The sequence below is a fragment of the Agelaius tricolor genome, unplaced genomic scaffold, assembly GCF_023055355.1.
Source record: "Agelaius tricolor isolate 1412-34295 unplaced genomic scaffold, bAgeTri1.0.p SCAF_27, whole genome shotgun sequence".
NCBI classification, from domain to species: domain Eukaryota; kingdom Metazoa; phylum Chordata; class Aves; order Passeriformes; family Icteridae; genus Agelaius; species Agelaius tricolor.
This window is the reverse complement of record NW_027269287.1, coordinates 150698-169399: the sequence shown is the minus strand read 5'-3', so window position 1 is coordinate 169399 and position 18702 is coordinate 150698. Positions and strand designations below refer to the sequence as shown.

Sequence of the window (18702 nt, the reverse complement as noted above, 5' to 3'; positions counted from 1 at the left end):
AAGATACAATTACTAATCCCTGACTCCCAAAACATAAAGCCAAAATAGTGAACCAGCCAAACAAACAAAAGAAACATTTCCCCATTCCCACTTTTTTAAGTGCAGAGATATGAAGCCCAGATTGTCCCAAGTGCTGGTAGAAAAAGAACTGCACTCTGCTCATTCACATGCCATGTCAAGTCTTTGGCGAGCAGACCAATGCTCCCAGCAAGGAAACAAAAGATCAAGAAGAACTATTCAAGAAAGGCAAGAGAAAACTGCAAAACTGTGAAGACATAATACAGGAACAAAGATTAAGGTTCCTGGGGGTACTCAGAAACACTGAGCGTGAGTGTTTGTAAAACAAACCCAAATCCAGATATTTTCCTTAGGTACATGAGTAGGAGAGATGGTGGTGGAAGAGGTCGGCACATAATTTAATGCTCTATACTCAGGTAACCTCCTCCACCCTGGCTGTCAGACAATTGCCTGGGTGTCTGTCTCTGCTCAAAGTCAAAGCTGCCAGCATCTCCTAGCATCAAGTCTCCTAATGTTCTATAAAAAAGCATGTGGAAAAAGGTTAAGGATCAAATGTACTCTGTGCACAGACTCACGGAAGTCAGAAAAACATGAAAGTAGATTAACTGAAAACAAACGTGACCCTGATGAGATGTCAGGGAAAGCTGTCTACTACAAGAGTAACAAAGGACTGCAGCTGAGCTCCTGGGAGGCTCCTTTAGTTGGGGTTTTCAAAAACAGATCACACTAAAAGAACCTGTAAAGAATGAGCCACATAATTGTGACCATGCCCTCATGTAATGTAATTCACTGTACATTGACTATATATCCTCCTCATCTGATTCCCTCCTGTCCCTGCTCTTCAACAGAGGCAATCATGGCCATTGAGAAATTATGACTTTATCTTCAAGGGGAAAGAAAAGAAATCATAGCACTTGCTTTAATTCCAAGCTTCCTCACTGAAATATGTAGGCTTACTGGTTTTAGGAGTCAGCAGGGCTCATGCTTTTGAGCTGCTCTCAGCAACCATGACAACAGAAAGTTTATTTCAAATGAAAGCAAGAAAGAAATTCAAGACTTTGCATTGACAAAAACACCAAAGTGAAATGTACTGTAAGAATCAGACTGAAGTGTTGCAGATTTGAACCTCCCAGAGAAATCAGAGGCCTTCAAGATATGAAAGCTGAACCACCACAACCAGCATGAGTGAAGGCTCTTAGCCAACAGCAAATAAAAGGTAATGCAACTAAATCCTCTTAGTGCAATCTAAAATAAACTGAATTACTAAATATTTGCTATTCATGCATATGGACAGCTACCAGACTGAACACTTACCAGTTTGATCACATGTCCAAACCTTTCCATAGAAACTTGTAAGAATCAGCAGAGACTGCAAATACTACACACAAGTAAAATACTTAGATACTCTAATCCCTCTAGAGAACTGAATTTCAGGGTAACACACTGACCTGAATCACAGAACTTTCAGCTCAATGTCACACCTAAACAACCCTATGACAGCCAAACCTTCCTTTTGAAGGAGTTCTTCTGTGTGAACAAATGCGGCAAACATTTCTTTGTCTCAGCAGCAGCTGTTCCTTAAATCTGTTAAGTCCACAGCCTCAACAGCATAAAATTCTCTGTCTTCTGTTTCTAGCATTGAGTAAGAAAATGCCAGCTCACACAGCTGAGATGCTGCTCCCCAGTCTCAGCTTCTGCGTCAAGCTCTCAAGGTACAGCAGGTACCTTGATTTAAGTGACACTGTTCTCCTGATATTTACTCCGTAACCATTAATTCAGTCCTGAGAGGTTTTCAGAGTTGCCTGAGTGCCCAGTACAATCTTTAAAAAAGACTTTTGAAAGACTCTTATGCAAGCACCTAAATAGTTCTGAAAATAAGTTCCAATGCCTGTGTCCTCTGTGTACAATTGCAATCCTGACTATGATTATGTGACACATGATAATTCCCACTGAAACTGGCAGGCTCTTCCTCACCAAGGTCAGATCCTTCCAATTTCTTCATTTTATTATGCATAATTTTCTTCTGTTTGATCTGCACTTTATTTGCATTGATAAACTATTGCTTAAACGAAATTTGAGATAACACAGGAGAGTATTCTTTCCTCCTTTTGTAGCAGAACATGTGTGAGATGACTAAACTCCAACAACTGACTTGACTTATTTTGACTTAAACAAGTGTCACTAGAGGATATAATTCCCCCCTGAAACAAGAGCCAAAATCCAGAACAAATCTCTGTTTAAAATAATGTGTTCTTTTAAGCAGATCCAGCCTCCTATCTAAATGAGGTAGATCAAGGAAAAAAAAATCACAACAATCATCTGTTATGATGTGGTTCAATAAGTCTGTTATTTCACCCAAACACTGTTTCTGCTAATTTTTAGTGTAATTATATATATAAATATGTTTCAAGGTGTTTTAACCTTGTCCAACATATTCCTCTGCCCACAAGGGAGTAACTTATGTTACATGAGCACTATCACAATGCATACTCAAACAGACTACAGGTGGACTGTATTTTATTTTCCCTATGAAAGCAGATCCAGTTAGTCAAATACTATTTCTGCATGCAGAGAAACTCTTGAGGTTTCAGGGCTCAGCGGTCTGGCAGGAGTGATGGGATGATCAAAGGGGTTCAATAGATTTTGAGTAGACTTTGACAAGGTCAATACTCACTGTGAAATTACCAGTTAGGCTTTTGTTAGATGTGCTACCTTTGCAGCTTTGAGTTAGAGATGCTTAAAATTTTAGGGCCTAGAAACCTTCTTCCTTTCCCTCTGCTTCTGAAACCACAGGCTACCTCCCTCCCACATGTTATGCAGTAGGAAACAGCTGTACAGTTGAAGAATAACCTAAAACTATATGTACTAAGAAGACTGGAGTATCAACTAATTGAGTCAAAGGCATTGTTTAATTAAATGTTCAGTTCCTCCTTCCAGACTGAAAATTATGCAAGGCTTCCTCTCTGTGTACTTACAACAACCACTACTGCAATTTCCTTTAAATCATACTTCTGGTTCTCCCTGCTTCAGACCTTAAAGAGCAAACAAAACCCAGCTTTTCCCTACATTATTATATTTCTACCTTTTTTTCAAGCCTGTGCTGAATAGAAAAAGCCTGTATTAGGCCAGTCAGGTTTCCTCTTCCCTGTAACTGCTCCTAACCAACTTCAAAATGTGAGTACATTTGTATGCACAGTGAACTCCCCAGCAAACACCTGCTTCTTAAAGGCACTGTACACTGTCCTACCTCCTGTAATTTGCTGCTCAAGTACATTATTTCGCTTCATTTTCTGTACACTCAGAAATCAATGTTCAAAATTCAATTACACTGCAATTTCTTCAGTTCAAGTGATTTTTCTTATCCCATATTCCTTCTGTATGCAAGAAAAGGAATATGAATCACAGCAAGCTTGAAAAACAAGATAATAAGCAGCATCGTGTTAGATGCTCTTCATCTTACAGATAGTAATACCAGGTCCATCTGCTCTATGTGGTTAGATTAGGTAGGAAAAAATGCATATTAAGATGAAGAGCCTTTAATCCACTGTAGGCAAAGAAACTCTGCCACTTTCAATAGAATTGTGTGAATCCACTGGTGGATTAGATACAAACAGAGTATAATCACCTCAAGCTGGGCATGGAGATGGGCAGTGCACACATTTATGTAACTTTCAGAGAAGTGAAAGCTGTAATGAACACTGACTTGTACTTTTGTAACTTTTCAAGTGAATGCTTATACCTTAGTACAGCAGGCACATAAAAATCTGTCTGGCTTGAATTCTCTTCAAGGTAAGACACACAGCAGGATTAACTAATACTAAAGAAAAAATCACCCTTTCAATTTTTGAGTTTCTTTGAGGGCACTATTTGTCTATGAGAAGTTCCAAGTAAATATTCTCGAAGGGAGGGTTCTATAAGCACACTCTCTGTGTATGTCACACACAGCAGTAGAAATATTTCTGTATGCTGCCCTACTGCAAATCTACTGCAAATCTTCTACCCTGATCTTTCTAAAACTCATGAAAAAAACAAAAAATTAGCATAAATAAACTAATTAATTAATTAATTAATTAATTAATTAATATCAAGATAATTGAAAGTGTTGTGATCTGAGATACAGACTAAGCCTCAGGAAAAAGAAAATGTACATAAAACAAAAAACTGGGTTTGATCCATTTTCAGCCAACTCAGTGGAAGTGGTTTAACTCCCTCCCAATCAAACCTTCCTCTCAACAAAATACATCAAGCTGGAGTCAAGCTCTCCTGCAGGACTTCTGCCTACTTCTGGAGCTTTTCCATGCCACAGGAAAAAATTTCAGCTTTCACAAAACTACAAACACTACAAAGAAAGATTTAAAACAACAACACTACTTAGAACTGTCTTGTTTTGGACATTTTATAGATTCCTCTCCCCAAACAACTTCATTTAGCCAAGGCCCCTCCAATTTCTGTCGGAGACAAACACACACATAATACCAAAACTAAACCTAGTATTTTTTCTGATCATTTGTTCTGACTTCTGTTCACCTGTTCCCAAAGCAGCAGACATCATAAACAAACATGGTCAGCATTGCCGTTTTCCTTTAAATAAAGATTTCAGGAGACAGTTCATGAAACCTAGTTCTGTAGAAGATTTTTTCCAGGAAAGTAGGAAAAAAGAAACAAAAGAATAAAGATACAGACATGGAAACAACAAACGTGGCTTTCATGCTCTAAACGGATACAAGAGCTGAATACTGGTGAAAGGCCAAGGATGATTAAGAAAAAGATTTGACTTCTGTTAAAAAGGTAGAAATTTTTCATGCTTATTTTAGATTAATAACATCTGTCACGTTCATCCAAGAAATTACACTCTTTCTTTCAAGTGAATTTTCATTTATTAATTGAACCTGCTCACAGAAAAATTGGGTTCAATTTGGCTCCTGCTGAAATTGGTGCCAAAGCACTTCAAAACCCATGTCACCAACACTGAAATTAAAACCGGGTACAAAATTTCAAGTATTCTCCAATCCAGGAAAGACAGTGGTAACTCACTATTGCTTTCACAGGAAAAGAAAAAGAAGCATTAATACTAAATGGTGGTCCAAGAAAGAAAATTGGCTTTTGCAGGAACTGCTTTGAGACACTAAAGACATAGATAAAGGAACCTCAAGGCCAAGAATATTTTCTTAGTAAATCTCATCCATCCCAACCTGGAGCACTGAGAGAGCTCCAAAACACTCCCCTTTTTGGAGAAAGATGGTTCAGTCAGAGGTGATTTTAAAGGCATTATAATTTGCCTACAGAAATGCATTTGTTAAGAACAAAAGGATAAGAATAAATGTGGTAGATACCCTTTGAAGGATACCAGAAACTTTTGTTTCCCACAGCTTTAGAGTTTGCTGTGTTCCAGAAAAAGGACGCACACACTGAAAAGAGAACTGAAGTGTTCAGCCAACTTATGTGCTGTACACAAAAAGAAAAGATGGGACTTTTAGAAAGTAAAAAATAATAAAGTGAAGAATACAGCTGAAGAATCTGACATCACTTCAAAGCAGGGGGAAAATATTTGATCTTTTCAACATAAGGGCTTTATTCCATCCTGAAAATGTTATTAAAAAAACATTTTTAATGTTTTTCCTCCTCCCTCCCCTTTTCCTCCTCTCTCCAGTTCCTCCTCCCCTACCCAAAGTAGCCAATGGAAATTAAACCTAAAAAGCTGAGGGAAGGTCAGGTCAGGACATTCACACACCTCATCAAAAGGTTCCTCTACAAAGTCTTGCGGCTTTCTCCCCTTCTTTCAGAAAGCGAATGGCAATACAAAAAAGTTTGTTTGTTGCAAGACTATTCTGTCCATTTGCAACTCTCCTTCATTTCCCCAAGAACTTTTTCTCCTGATCTTGTCTACTGAACTTAAGCCACCTCTCTCCTGTGGTCCCTCCTGAGGTGTCCTAATTTGCTCTGAAGGGAGATCCAGGCACAGGTTTCAGGATTATCTGCTGTCTTGTCCCCTCCAAGGCACCCCAATACATATCACCCACCCCTTAACTGTCATGGTATGACAACCAGAATTATGAGAGTATGACACTCAGCTTTCTTTCGTTCTGGCATATTAAATAAACAAAACAACCACACAGACAAAAGATTGCCATCAGCCTGAAGCACACTTGAAAGGACCCCTGTGTAGGAGGTCTGGGCTCTGTGTGACACAGCGTGGAAGTGTTAGGCTGCAACAAGCTCCTCTGCACTACTTCTCACTTCCCACAGCCACAGGAACCACAGGGAACGAGGATCTGAGCATTCCTCCATGGGAACAAGCATTGAAGAAATGCTGGCAGTCATGGCCTTCCAGTCCCACTTGGTTCTGACACGTGACTTGCATTGCTTTTGATGGCCATGACGAGATTTCACCACTTTATAAATTACAGCCACCTTCTACACCACAGCAAACTCCACCCGCACAGAACAAGGGCAGAGGCAAGGCCCATTGCAGCATTCTTCTGTATCTGGTGCTGGCCAAACAAAGCAAAACTCATTTCAAAACAGGGAGTTTTGCAGGCAGTTTGAGGCACCCCTGAGCGAGATGTGGAGAATCTCCTTCCATGTTACCTATCACACCAGCACTGTAGGATTACCTCTTCTCACAAGGGCTGTTGAATCATTTGCTTCAAGTCCTGAGTCAGTGTTGAACTCACTCCTCATTAGTCTCCTATGCATTCCTCCTCATTTTTATAATTCTGAACTGTTAGCTCCACCAGTTTTCTGTGGTACTCACAAACAGCACAAAAAGAAAATTTACTTTCCCTTATGGTACTCAATGTAGTCTCTTATAAAGAGAATACTTGTTCTGGTATTCTAAAGGGGGAAAAGATTACACTCCTTCCAGCTACCATTCATCCACCAAATAGGAAAAAGTTTGTCACAATTCTTTTACACTGTGATCTGAATAAAACTGTGGAACCAAAACAAGAACTGTAATTTTTTTTTTCTCATATAGAATGTATTTTAAAAATTAAAAATAAAATAAACCAGATATTCTATATAACACACAAATGAGTATTATTACAGATAGAAAATATTTTCCAAAACACTACAAATAACTTCTTCTCAGATATAAATGAGACCTTTCAGTGAAATATATAGTATGTGGAAAACAAAAACCAGATCCAGTGGGTTTTGTTTGGATGAACTGTATTCTGGATCAATTCTACAAGACAATCAAGTGCCCTTAGTTCTACAAAGTGTTAAATCATGCCTACATTAGTAGTCATGCCAAATTTTTCCACTAATTATATAGGGAAACTGCCATTTTCTGCCTTCCAAATTCTTTTAATGGAATTGAGATACTGAAGGTCCTTCCTTTCCATTCCTAAAAGGCATTCTGTCTCTCACACAAACAAGAGAATTTATTCTTCAGTGCACTCAGTTCTTACTTTCCTGAGTACACAGGAAAACTATTGAAGTGCTGAGTGATTTATTATCAAACTGGCTCACTCAGCCACAGAGAGATTTTACCCAAAACTTCAAGAACTACAGGAAGATAGATTGCGTTCTTCTGTGCTTTATGGACAACCAGTTGTAATCTGCAGAGTTTAAAATGTAAATATTGACAAACAAATAAACACCTTGCCATACAAATTAGATCCACTTTTCCTTTACATTAGTAACTACCCATTACTGTAATGACTTTATTATTTATCTTAAATGTAAGCAGGAACAGTTGGATTTCACTGAATATAAAGTCTTATGCTTGCTCTTACCAAGCATAACTAATGAAAGCTCCTGGTAGGAGTGAGAGTTTGCCACTGTCAAACAAGACAGAATTAAAAAGAAATCATGAGGGGCAAGAGGAAAGAAAGGCTTCTCAAAAAGGAATCTTTACAGACCTCTGAGACATCTAACAACCAAACTTTAACATAACTACCCTAGTACTATAGGTTAATGGTACATTCAGCCCAATAGGGATTTCCATCTAGAATGATCAAAAATGCCTATGCGGGTATATTAAATGTTGGTTGTTACTTTCAATAAAGACAATTTGGATATCAATTCAAAGGAAGTTCTGAGGTGTCTTTTTCCTGCCTCTGGAAAGGTACTGCTAGAATTACCAGGTCACTTCCCTTCAAAGAAATCAATGTTTGTGGTCACAAGCCAAGGAGAGCAGATAAAGCATGTTTCCCACTTGGCAAAACAGGCAGGTTCCCCTCTTCATGCTGCAGCAAAACCAAAGGAGCAGAGCTCTCATTTTGCAATGTTTCTATTGGTTTTCCACTTCTGAATAATAGCACGGGTTGATCTCGAGCATGTCCTTTTGACCTTAGCGCCTGCAGTGTTCAGCCATCCACAACTCAGGATGCAACGGAAGAAGTGGGGACAAAAGTTCGATCAATACTGAAATGACAACCTTCATTTTAAACTCTGTGATTAAATCAGTATGCAGCAAGCAAAAGATCTCTTCAGAAAGCAGCATCTAAAATGTGCATTTAAAAATGCAGTTTGCAAAATTAAACCTAGATACTGAAATGTGATTATTCACTTCCAAATATATCGGTTGTGAAAGAAGTTAAGGTAATATAGCTGATCTATCATTAAAAAATTAAACCCCCTTTAGAAAAATAAATTTTAAAAATATTTAAAAGACTGGCAAGTCCTCTCTCATCTTTCTAGCAAAAATGCAGATATTAATAATGATGCAATATGACCAATACATAATTTCTCTTTTCCTTATATGTGTTCAATATCATCTTGAAAACAGATATTTTTACAGCATGAAGTGACATAAAACTTTAGCTTCTAGAAACATTCTCTTTCTGAAACACCTTTTCAATTCAGTCTCTTCAAGATTTCTCCTCATACAATGTGATAATTTTTAGCAGTTTTCTTTTTTGAGGGAACGGATTGCAATTCTGCAGCTGAATTTTAGTTCAGAATTCTCAGGAACTAAAATGAAAAACATATCAAGAGATGGTATTTAACTATACTAAAATATTTTAATATAAGAAATGCTTGATCCAAGTTACATAAACCCAAAATTGTACCAAAAAAAGCAGCCTCATAGTTTACGTGTACCCTGCTCCTATTATGAAATTACTGCTCAGTGAAAACAGAAGAACAGACACCTCTGACAATATGATTGCTCAAAGCTGAGGTTGACCAAGACATAACTCCATTTAGAAGTTAATGGATTTACTTCTTGTAGTCATGCTGGTTTCATTAATTTAGTTAAGTGAACCTAGGGAAAACAAAGTGTCTCATTGTTCATTTATTTTATGGTTATTCTGTGGGGTATTCAAGATTGCTGGCCTCATCTGTAAAGGTATTGTAAGAAGTTAGTAATCTATTTCAAATTTGTGACACAAATTTTTGCAGAGCATTTAATAGCAGTGTTCATGAGCCATTTTGTTCCTTTCATTCTCTGTAAACTAGAATCGTGCACTGTTTCAGCCCATTTGTAGAGGACTGAAACAGTTCAAAATTTCATATATACCATCTGGTCTTCAGTGTGCAATCAGATGACCATTTTACACCCATAAAGGAACTTTAAGAAGCACCAGCACCTTTCTGATATGGAAGGGATTATCAGTAATGTACTTTTTTTTTACTTTTTTTTTTTGCTTTTGCTACAGACAATACTTAGATGCGGGGTGTCAATAGCATTAAAGAAGAAAATTTTTCACACTTGGAACTTGATGATATTGTCTGTGTAGTTTTCCTGCTGCTATGCGAAATATGTACACATAGCAGAACTGTTGCTTTATAAAGAAAATATATTACAAGGTTGAAACGAGACTGAGATTGTGTCCTTTTAATCAACTCACTTTTTATTAACTATTCTTTTCAAATCAATATGCAGAATATCAAGAAGAATCTGCCTTGAAATATTTATCAATTAATTATTTCTTTATTAATCAATACCAAAGAGGGCAGAGGAAAATATGATTAAATATGAACTCTGATATTTCAGTTTAGTAATTCCTGTAGGTGATGAAAATTCCATAGGTAGAAAACAACTGCAATCTGTCTTTAAAAAGATTTTTCAGATTTCTGAAGTAGTGTAACCAGAAAATTTTAGAAATTTCTCACAAAAAAGATGGTTTCCTTTCCTAGAAAAATTTAGAAGAATAAACCAGCAGAAATCACTTGCATGAAGAATACATTCCACATTCACAGCAAAGTTGATTTTAACTCTAACTCTCAATTAAAATATTTTTTTAACCCAATATAAGTTCTTTCTATTCATAGGATTCTATTTCCTGCTATCAAATGCATCCATTAAGTATTTTCACTGGGAAAAAAAACCAGATCCCTGTCATTCCCAGGTTGACTCCTTGGTGTACCTACAGCTAATATAGCTTGATGTAAAAGTGCTCTTGTAAAAGTGTAAAATTGTATATTTTCTGTATACAGTGTATTTTAAAGACATGAAGTCTGGAACTGTTTAGCTTCACTGGGGACTGAAAAAAAAAAGTCAAACAAAACAAAAAAAAAGGAAAAAAGCAAACAAACAAAAAAACCAAACTGAACAAAAATGAAAAACAAACAAACAAACAAACACACACACCAAAAAAGGAAAAATACAAGAATAATCCACAGAAAACTTTCTAAGAAATGGTGTGCTTACCTACTTCTGTAGATCATACTGAATCCTTTTGTCAATTATTCCATAAGTATCTTCACAATATGTATAATATTCTGATGAACCCACTCATGCTTTTTACATGTCCAGTTATTTAACACAGTTCCTAATATCAGTCACTCTCTATTTCAGGTTTGCTTTTTTGCTTTGTTGTTTTTTTGGGGTTTTGGTTTGTTTTGTTGTTGTTGTTGTTTTGGTTTGGTTTTTTTGAGGTGAGGGTTTGGGGGTTTTTTTAGCCATCCTTTTGCTAAATTCTCAGTAAATCATCAAGTAAATGGTATGATGGCCAGACTATCACTGGCCACCAGTGATAAATGGTACCACCTAATAAAATAATATTACAGAACATATACTTCTCCCAGGAAGACCTTGTGTATCTTTCCTGTTCATCACTTCTCTTCTAATGAAATACTGCTGATGGCCCATCACACATGTCAGTCTAAACAGAACATAAAAACTGTGCTCAGAGAAGAATTTCAAGGAGCACTTCAAAAGTGCAATGACCAGATGGCTTAAGACTAATTAGAGAGCTTCTTCACTGCAGAAGTAGCTAATATTTTTTTTTGAGATCTTTGTTCCAACTAAAGAGATGTAAACATGAGACACAGATGCTTCATATAATTTTTAGCTTCTTCAGGAGAAAAAAAACAAAACAAATATCTCCCTTAAATACTATTTTCAGGGTGGGGGAAAAAAGGGCTCTTAGGTTCCTGTAACACACACTTTTCAAGATGAGCACTCTTTATGAAACAGCTGACAACCAAAAGGTTTCAAGGCATTATTTTTAAGGGCCCACAGAGATTTTCCTTAATCTCCAGAAACAAATTTGTGCAATAAGGCACACCACTGTTTACAAGGACAATTAGCCCAGTTCTCAACAGAGCCAAAATATGTAATGCCCACAACCCCTCAGTCAGGTATCATGTCAAAAGACCACTGACATGTCTTGCAACATGAACAGATGAGCTACAACTGGTGCTGTACCATAAAAATGCCTAAGTTATTGTTTAGTCTGTGTGAAGAGAAGACAAAGTAGCAGTCCTGGAAAAGGGATTATTGTCAGCTGGTAGCTCATTCTTACCATATCTTTAGCAAAAACCCATTTCCTAACTGGAAACTTGAACATCCTTTTAAGAGGAAAAGCTGTCCCTATATGAGGCCATGCACCTTGACTAGAAAGCAGCATGAGATTGTGGTGAATAGACTCTTCCATCCCAAAATCTCTGGGACTAACAAGTGCCATCACTTTTTTATCTCAATGCATGCACACTCCAGAATATCTCTGTTAATGTACTATAAAGAAACATAAAAATTAAGATTATGAGACACCTGATGGCTTTTCCTGATTACCTAACTCTTATCAGTCTCCTGTAAGCCTCAGTGCTGAACACCCAGCTTACGTTTTCATAGAGCAGTGCTCTAACCTTAAAGCACAAAGATAGAAAGGGAGAACAGCCCTTTTACTGTTACTAATAACAGTAAAAAAAACCAAACCAAAACAAAACAAAAACAAAAACAAAAACAAAAAAAAAAACAAAAAACAAAACAAAAACAAAACAAAACAAAACAAAACCAAAAAAAAAAAAACAAAAAAAAAAAAAACAAAAAAAAAAACAAAAAAAACCTGAGAAGCAAAGAAGCAATAATTGGTTTGAGGAAGAGTTCCTCACAAACCCCTCCAGACAGCATGGCCCATGGCAGAATGGTCAGTAGCTATCACCCCAGTAGCAAAAGGAAGTTGTTTCCTTGTCATACAACCTTGAAAAAGCCACTTGACCTCTTTCCATTTCAGCTTCCCCACTTGGGAGCCAGAAGAAAACTAATCTTTTCCTTTCCCTAACAAGCTCTTTGAAGTCCACAGAGAAAAGTATCCCTAAATTGCACTCAAAGTCTCGGTCTTGTCACCTCTGCTCATTGTTTCAATGTGAAGTGCAATTTGAAGCCCACTGTAGAATGAAGAATGTGTCAATAATATTGTAATTAAAAAATGTCATGTTTTGATAAGTAGAGTTGCTGCCAAGCATAACAAGTCAGAAATAACCACTATACAAAGTAAGCGACGCATCCTCAAAACTCTCTGGACACATGTATCTACTTCATATCCAATTCCCTGAAGAAACAAATTTGCCTCAGACTCCTACAGGGCACTGCCTTCCACCCTTCAAAACAAGTAGTTTTGTATCTACTAATATCAAGCAAGTACATAGATTGCCAAAAGCTGTTGAGCTGTGGTTTTTGTTTCTAACAGACATGCATCTGCTTGGGGGAAAATAAGAGAACAAAGTTGCTCCTGCAACAATTCAAGATATGTGAAAGAGGACCAAAAGCTTGTGTCCCATGTATCTCTGAACCAAATTAAAAGTGAAGATGACAAAAGGAAGATCCCATCCAGAATCTGTAGTTCTAAGGAAATAGTTTTTTTTAAAAAATATTAGTTTAAAATGAAACCTATATGAACTTTTACAAACCATAGATATGTGCCAAAGCTGAAATGCCAATTAAAAAAAAATTAAAAATAAAAGTCTCTGCATTTACATGAGTGTAAATCATTTTAAAAGATTTAAAATAAAACATTTGTATTTCAAGGGTAAAGTGCCAAATGACAAAGCGTGACAGAATATGACAAATTTTATGTTCTGTTTCACTAAGAATTGATAATATAACATCCCCGGAAAGCTGTAGAATAATAACAACAGCAGCCGAAAATGACAGATGCCAGGACTGTGTTGAAAAAGCCATTTCTGCCATCCTCCAGCTGTGAAGTGGAGCAGGGCACAAAGGTCCAGCTGAAGGCTCACCCAGCAAAAGGCAAACCAGTGGCCAGCCACCCTTCAGCTGGGCAGTAGCTGCTCTTCATGCATAGCTGCACAAACACTCATGCGGGTACAGAGGCAAGGGAGGGCTCCATGGTTTAAAACAATGCCTGGGAGAGAGCTCTGCAGTTCTTCACCTTGGGTTTTCTAAGGCTAATGGAGCTACAGCACTGGGCTGTGGCTTCACAATGTACAAACTATATCTTAAAACAAAGGAAAGAAAAAGAAAACACAGAAAACAGGCTGCTACAAAAAGGGACATTCTCACTTCCCTAAGGTTTCCCACTGCGCAGTGTGAGTGCCTGTGCCAAATTGTTAATGAACTATTATTTTTCTTGTCAGATCCACACACTCTTCCAACTGATTCCATGACTGCTCTATGGTTGAGTTTCAGACAGAGAAGGAGCAGGTAGAAGGGATGAAATATTTAGCAATATACCACATTCAGATCACACTAAGAATGGCAGGAAAACACACCCTCATCTTAAACTAGACGGTTCCCAACACTGCAAGTCATGCATTCTTGGAAAGAAGTTACGTCTTCAGACTCTTTCTTTCCTATGGGACAATAATTTTTATTAGACACTACACAAACCCTTCACTTTCAGGGTTTAGCTTCATTAGACTAACCATCTTTGCAGATTATACTTCTAACATACTTCTGTGACTGCACGTTTACTGCACAAAAGTATGCATGATATACACACCCACATCTGCACATTGAAAGGTAAGGCTTTTCAGAAGTGTCTAAACTTAGACTTCAAAGACCCTGCACAGGTACTGAATTTCGGTGTCATTCCAGCGTGATTTGCTTATTCCTCTGTGCTAAGCATGGATTTATGGGCCTATCTGCAGGCAGTTGATTCAGCAAAGCTTGATAATGCTGAATACACGTAGACCTAGTAATTCCACTGATTAGGGTTGAAAACATATTGTTAAATATAAACTCCCACTCCCCACTACCGCCCTTCAGGTTCTCCTTTCCACAGCTGCTTCACCAAGCTTCAATCATTCAAGCTAAAGCACAAAGGCATACAGAATTTTATTCTTTGGATGTCTTAGGTAAAATCAGACAGCCCTTTCCAACAATAAATTTTAGAAGAATGAATTTCTTTCTTTGAATGTATTTTCTCTTTCTCAAATGTGTTTTGTTTGGTTGGTCAGTTGGTTGGTTTGGTTTGGTTTTTTGTTCGGTTTTTTTTTTTCTGATCCGACAATCCAACACTGAAACCACGTTCTGATGTTGCTAATAAATTCATGTCCGTGGCTCTTCGAACAAGGACTTCAAGTCTGCGACATGCTATCAGTTGTCATCAGTCTTAACCAAACAGGACCAAGTTAAGGGCCTTTAGAAAAATCTCAGTTTTCACAAGCTCTGTCAGGGCTCATTAGCGCTTGGCAGATGACTACTTTGAAGAGTTCATCACGCCGAGCGTGCTGCAGCGGCGCAGGAGCTGTTCCCAGCGGCCGGGCGACAGGACACCGGGCTAGGGAGGCGGCTGGACCTTCGCCCCTGCGCTCAGGCGCTGCTGCGCTCCCGCCCCGCTCCGCTACCCCCGGCCTTTCCCGGGAGAGCGCGTCCCAGGCGGGCACGGCCCAAGGCAGAGGGAGCGGGGAGTGACTCAACACGGGTGCGCAACACACCGTGCACACAGCCGCCTTCTCTTTTCTTGCTCTGGCAGGTACAGAACAATACCTCTGCGCCGAGCGTCCCGAGTGCCACGGGGTGGTCGGCACCTGCTCGCTTTAAGTCACTATCTCGAGATGAAGCCTTCCAGAGCACCGTCTGCCCCACCGGCGAGCGTCACCCTGATCCATCTGTCCTTTGCGCGACCGTAAGCAAAGTTACGACGTTATTCCTCCTGAAACCCCTTTTTTTCCGCCGCCGCTCCCTTCCCGGCTATCGCAGCGCAGCCGGGAGGCAGCCGCCGCCGGGCAGCCCCGCGAGCTCTCCCGCATCGCGACTCCGCAGCCCTGCCGGCGTCCTTACCTTGATGCCCTGCTGCTGTGTGGTCAGGGTCAGCTTGGACTCATCCAGGAGCAAAACTTCGCAGTAAAATTCCTCCCGGACCGCGCAGAAACAGCCCATGCCTGCTGCGATGGCCGAAGACGGGGCGGGGAGGCGAAAAGAGCCTCGGGCGGCGGCGGAGAGGGGCTGAGGCGCAGCCGGGTCTGGGCCGCACCCGGCTCCGCGCCCCGGCTGCGCGGATGGAGCCCAGCGGCTGCTAGGGCACAGCGCCCAGCCCCACGGGGCGGCCCGCCGCCATCCCGCCCAACAGCCTGGACGGGGCTGCCGGCCTCTCTCTCCGGGAAAGGGGGGGAAAAGACCGGCGGCTTTTTTAGGAAGGATCCCAGGGCACAGCCCTCGCCCGCGCCCGGCTGTCACGGCGGCTCCCCCGCCGCTGCCGCCCCGGGGAGGTACCGAGCCGCCCACCCGCCTCGTCCTCCGCCCCGTCCGCGCACGATTCCGCGCCTCCCCTTTGTGCGCAGGAGCGGGGCCGGGGAAGCGCTCTCGGCCGCCGCTGCCGGGGCGTGGGGGTGGTCCCCGCCCGGCCAGCGCGTTCCCTCCGGCCGCGGAGCCTGCGGGCGGAGTGGGGCGGTGGCGGTGCCCGGCCGGCGCTGCGCTGCTCCCCGGCTGCCCGCGGCCGTGCGGGGGGGGCTCCGGCAGCGCTCGCCTCCTCCCCGTCGGAGGCGGAGGGATGGAGAGAAGAGAGACCCGGCGGTCCGGCAGCGCCGGCCGCCTCCTGCCGGCCGCCGGGCAGGACTCCCCCGAGGCGCCTTTGGGGCGGAGAGCGGCGGGCGGCACCTGCCCGGCCCCGGCACCGCGCCGCTTCATGGCACGGGACCCACCGGCGTGCCTGGTCTGGGGCCGGGCGCTCCCTGCCCTCTGCCGTGGGGCGGGGGCGATGACCTCGGCCCCGGCCCGCGCCCCTCAGTTGTCCCCGTCGCCGCTGGGCACGGCTGCCCGTCCCGGCGGCCGCGGCCCCGGTCTCCGTGGCAGCACTGACCCCTGCGGGCTGCGCCGGCTCCGCTCCGGCGGGAGTCAGATCGGGAGCGAGTTTCGTCTCTGCGCTTGACAAAGAAGCGCTTCAGGAGACACCACGAGTGAAGGGTCCAGCAGAGGTTGAATTTTTGAAAGTGCCCTAGATCGGAAGTCTATTCTCCATCGGGCTGTTAAATACTGAGCTTGCTACAGGTATATTTAATTTGCAAAGCAACAGTATTAAAAACAAATAAATAGATCCATTTTTAAAAATCAGTTTAGAAAATGGAAACCAAAACCCAGCCAACAAAGAAAAGGGGGAACCCGAGAGATCCTCCAACTGCTTTTGCAGTTGCTTTCTATAGTTTCTGGAGCACACAACAACCCACTTTCTTTGATGCAAATACCTCCAGGATTTTTCTTTCTCAGGTAGGAGAGGGATCCTACAAGTTAAGCCCCGATCCCACAAGTGCCTGTCTTTTATGTAAATCTGTATGCATGAGTCGTCCTATTGAAGAAGTTCACATGTATAAATTTAAGAATATGCAGAGGTGTTTTTCTTATGGTCAATAACTTGTTTGTGTAGCATAAGAGAGGGGCACAAGGAAATCATGCTTACAAAACCTACTGGATATGTAGGTAAGTCTGCTTCTAAACACCTGTCCTAAATATAACCCTGTTACTCCCAAGTAATGACACTCTCATTTTCATGTTTGAACTTGGACCTTGGGGTGCTGGGATCTCCATATCCATCCTCTAGCTGCAAAAAACCAATATTCCATGAACACTGGGAAGATCAGGACAAAACCCACTATAGAGGTTCATAAAAATAAAGCCTTTTGAAAGACCTAGAAAGACTTAAAAAGACTAGCCAGTTAAAAAATTCGACTTCCTAACTTTTTTTCCTGGGCAATATGTACCCAGGGAGAATGCCACCCAGAAAGCACAGAAAATTTAGGAAATTTACTCATAGCTTTCTAAACACATTTTTCAAACAGTTCTTGAGCCCCTCTGATAGCAGACAATTTTCTAGAGATCAGATGGTTCCTTTTCCCCTCCCTTTAGTATGTATCATGCACATTGTGATATAAATTACCCTCTAAGTCAGTTAAAGTCATTATATATGTGTAAATCACTGGTTAATCAAGTGGGAGGGAGGGTTCAGTGAACTCAAAACTGCTTCAAAATCTTTATTGATAATTTTAAGTGTTCATACAATCACAATCCCAAATCTGAGCAGTTTTATCAATACTACTCTGGGTTATATGTTGCTTATAAGCTGTCCAAGTGAACTATTTCATGTCTTCTCTTTTTGAAGATCCATTTTGTGCTGCTGCACATTAGCTGATTGGTCCATGGGAAAAATACATAATACACAGTGATGTTGAGTTGATGCCAGTGTTTAGGGCACAGAGAAATTAACTCACAAATTTGTCTCCTAGCCAGCTATTGCAAACAGCTAACCACTTGATAAAGAAGCAGTACCAGAGCCTGCTACTTGAGGTGAAAGCCTGGGAGGAGATTCTGAAATTCAGAAGAGACAAAATCAGCTAGGGGAGCAGAGGAAGAGAGGATGGAATAGATGGGATCTAGACTATGAACCAGTATGAGCCCTGAGAAGCTCAGGAAATCAAAAGAACCAGCAGGCAAAAACATAGGGACATAGTTTTATCTTGGAGCACCATGTTACAAAAGATCAGCCCTGCCTCAGTATTTCAAGTATCAGGACCACCTCACAACTCATGAAGATCCTGAGAAAGTCATCTGTTTTCCAAATCCATTAGGAAACTGAGCTCCTTTTTACTTCTCTCTACAATAAAAAACACAGGTCAAGCACTGCAGAGGAAAACTTGTTGATGTAAGCTCTCATCACACAAACACTTATGGACATGTTTAACTCAGGCATGTAAGTACAGGACCAGAGCATAAAGGCATTTTTGTCTATTGCCTGTTTGATGAAGTAGCCAGCAGAACTCGCTACAGCCTCTGTGATCCAGTACACCCTCATTAAAATGTTCAGTTTTAGCTGTAATGCAGTATTTTCAATGAGGTCATATTACCAAGGCACCACAATGGCACCACAAGGACTCCTATACATGAAGTGACCTATATCCATATTCTAACATACAGCAATTTGATTGCCAAAGGACACAGCGTGGCATATCTGGTTTCTCCCTCATTTTTACACAGTTTTGCTCACAAACATTTGCTGTCAGGAGTTGATAATGTAGTAGGAGTTACGATGACTCGTTTTAGCTGTTATCAGTATCATT

The 18702-nt window shown here is 40.9% G+C and overlaps 1 protein-coding gene across 3 annotated transcripts in view; it reads right to left on the bottom strand.

The window, feature by feature from the left end:
* The window catches only part of EPB41L4A (erythrocyte membrane protein band 4.1 like 4A), a 118691-nt gene extending 102605 nt beyond the window's left edge, over positions 1–16086 (bottom strand). For 2 of the 3 annotated variants that reach the window (XM_071448555.1, XM_071448557.1), the window contains exon 1: positions 15437–16084. In XM_071448555.1, coding sequence (XP_071304656.1) covers positions 15437–15535 — 99 coding nt within the window. In that variant the 5' untranslated portion in view covers positions 15536–16084. Of the gene's footprint in view, positions 1–15436 lie in introns of all 3 variants that reach the window. The other variant, XM_071448556.1, reaches the window with a different exon arrangement.
* Positions 16087–18702: the final 2616 nt, after the last annotated feature.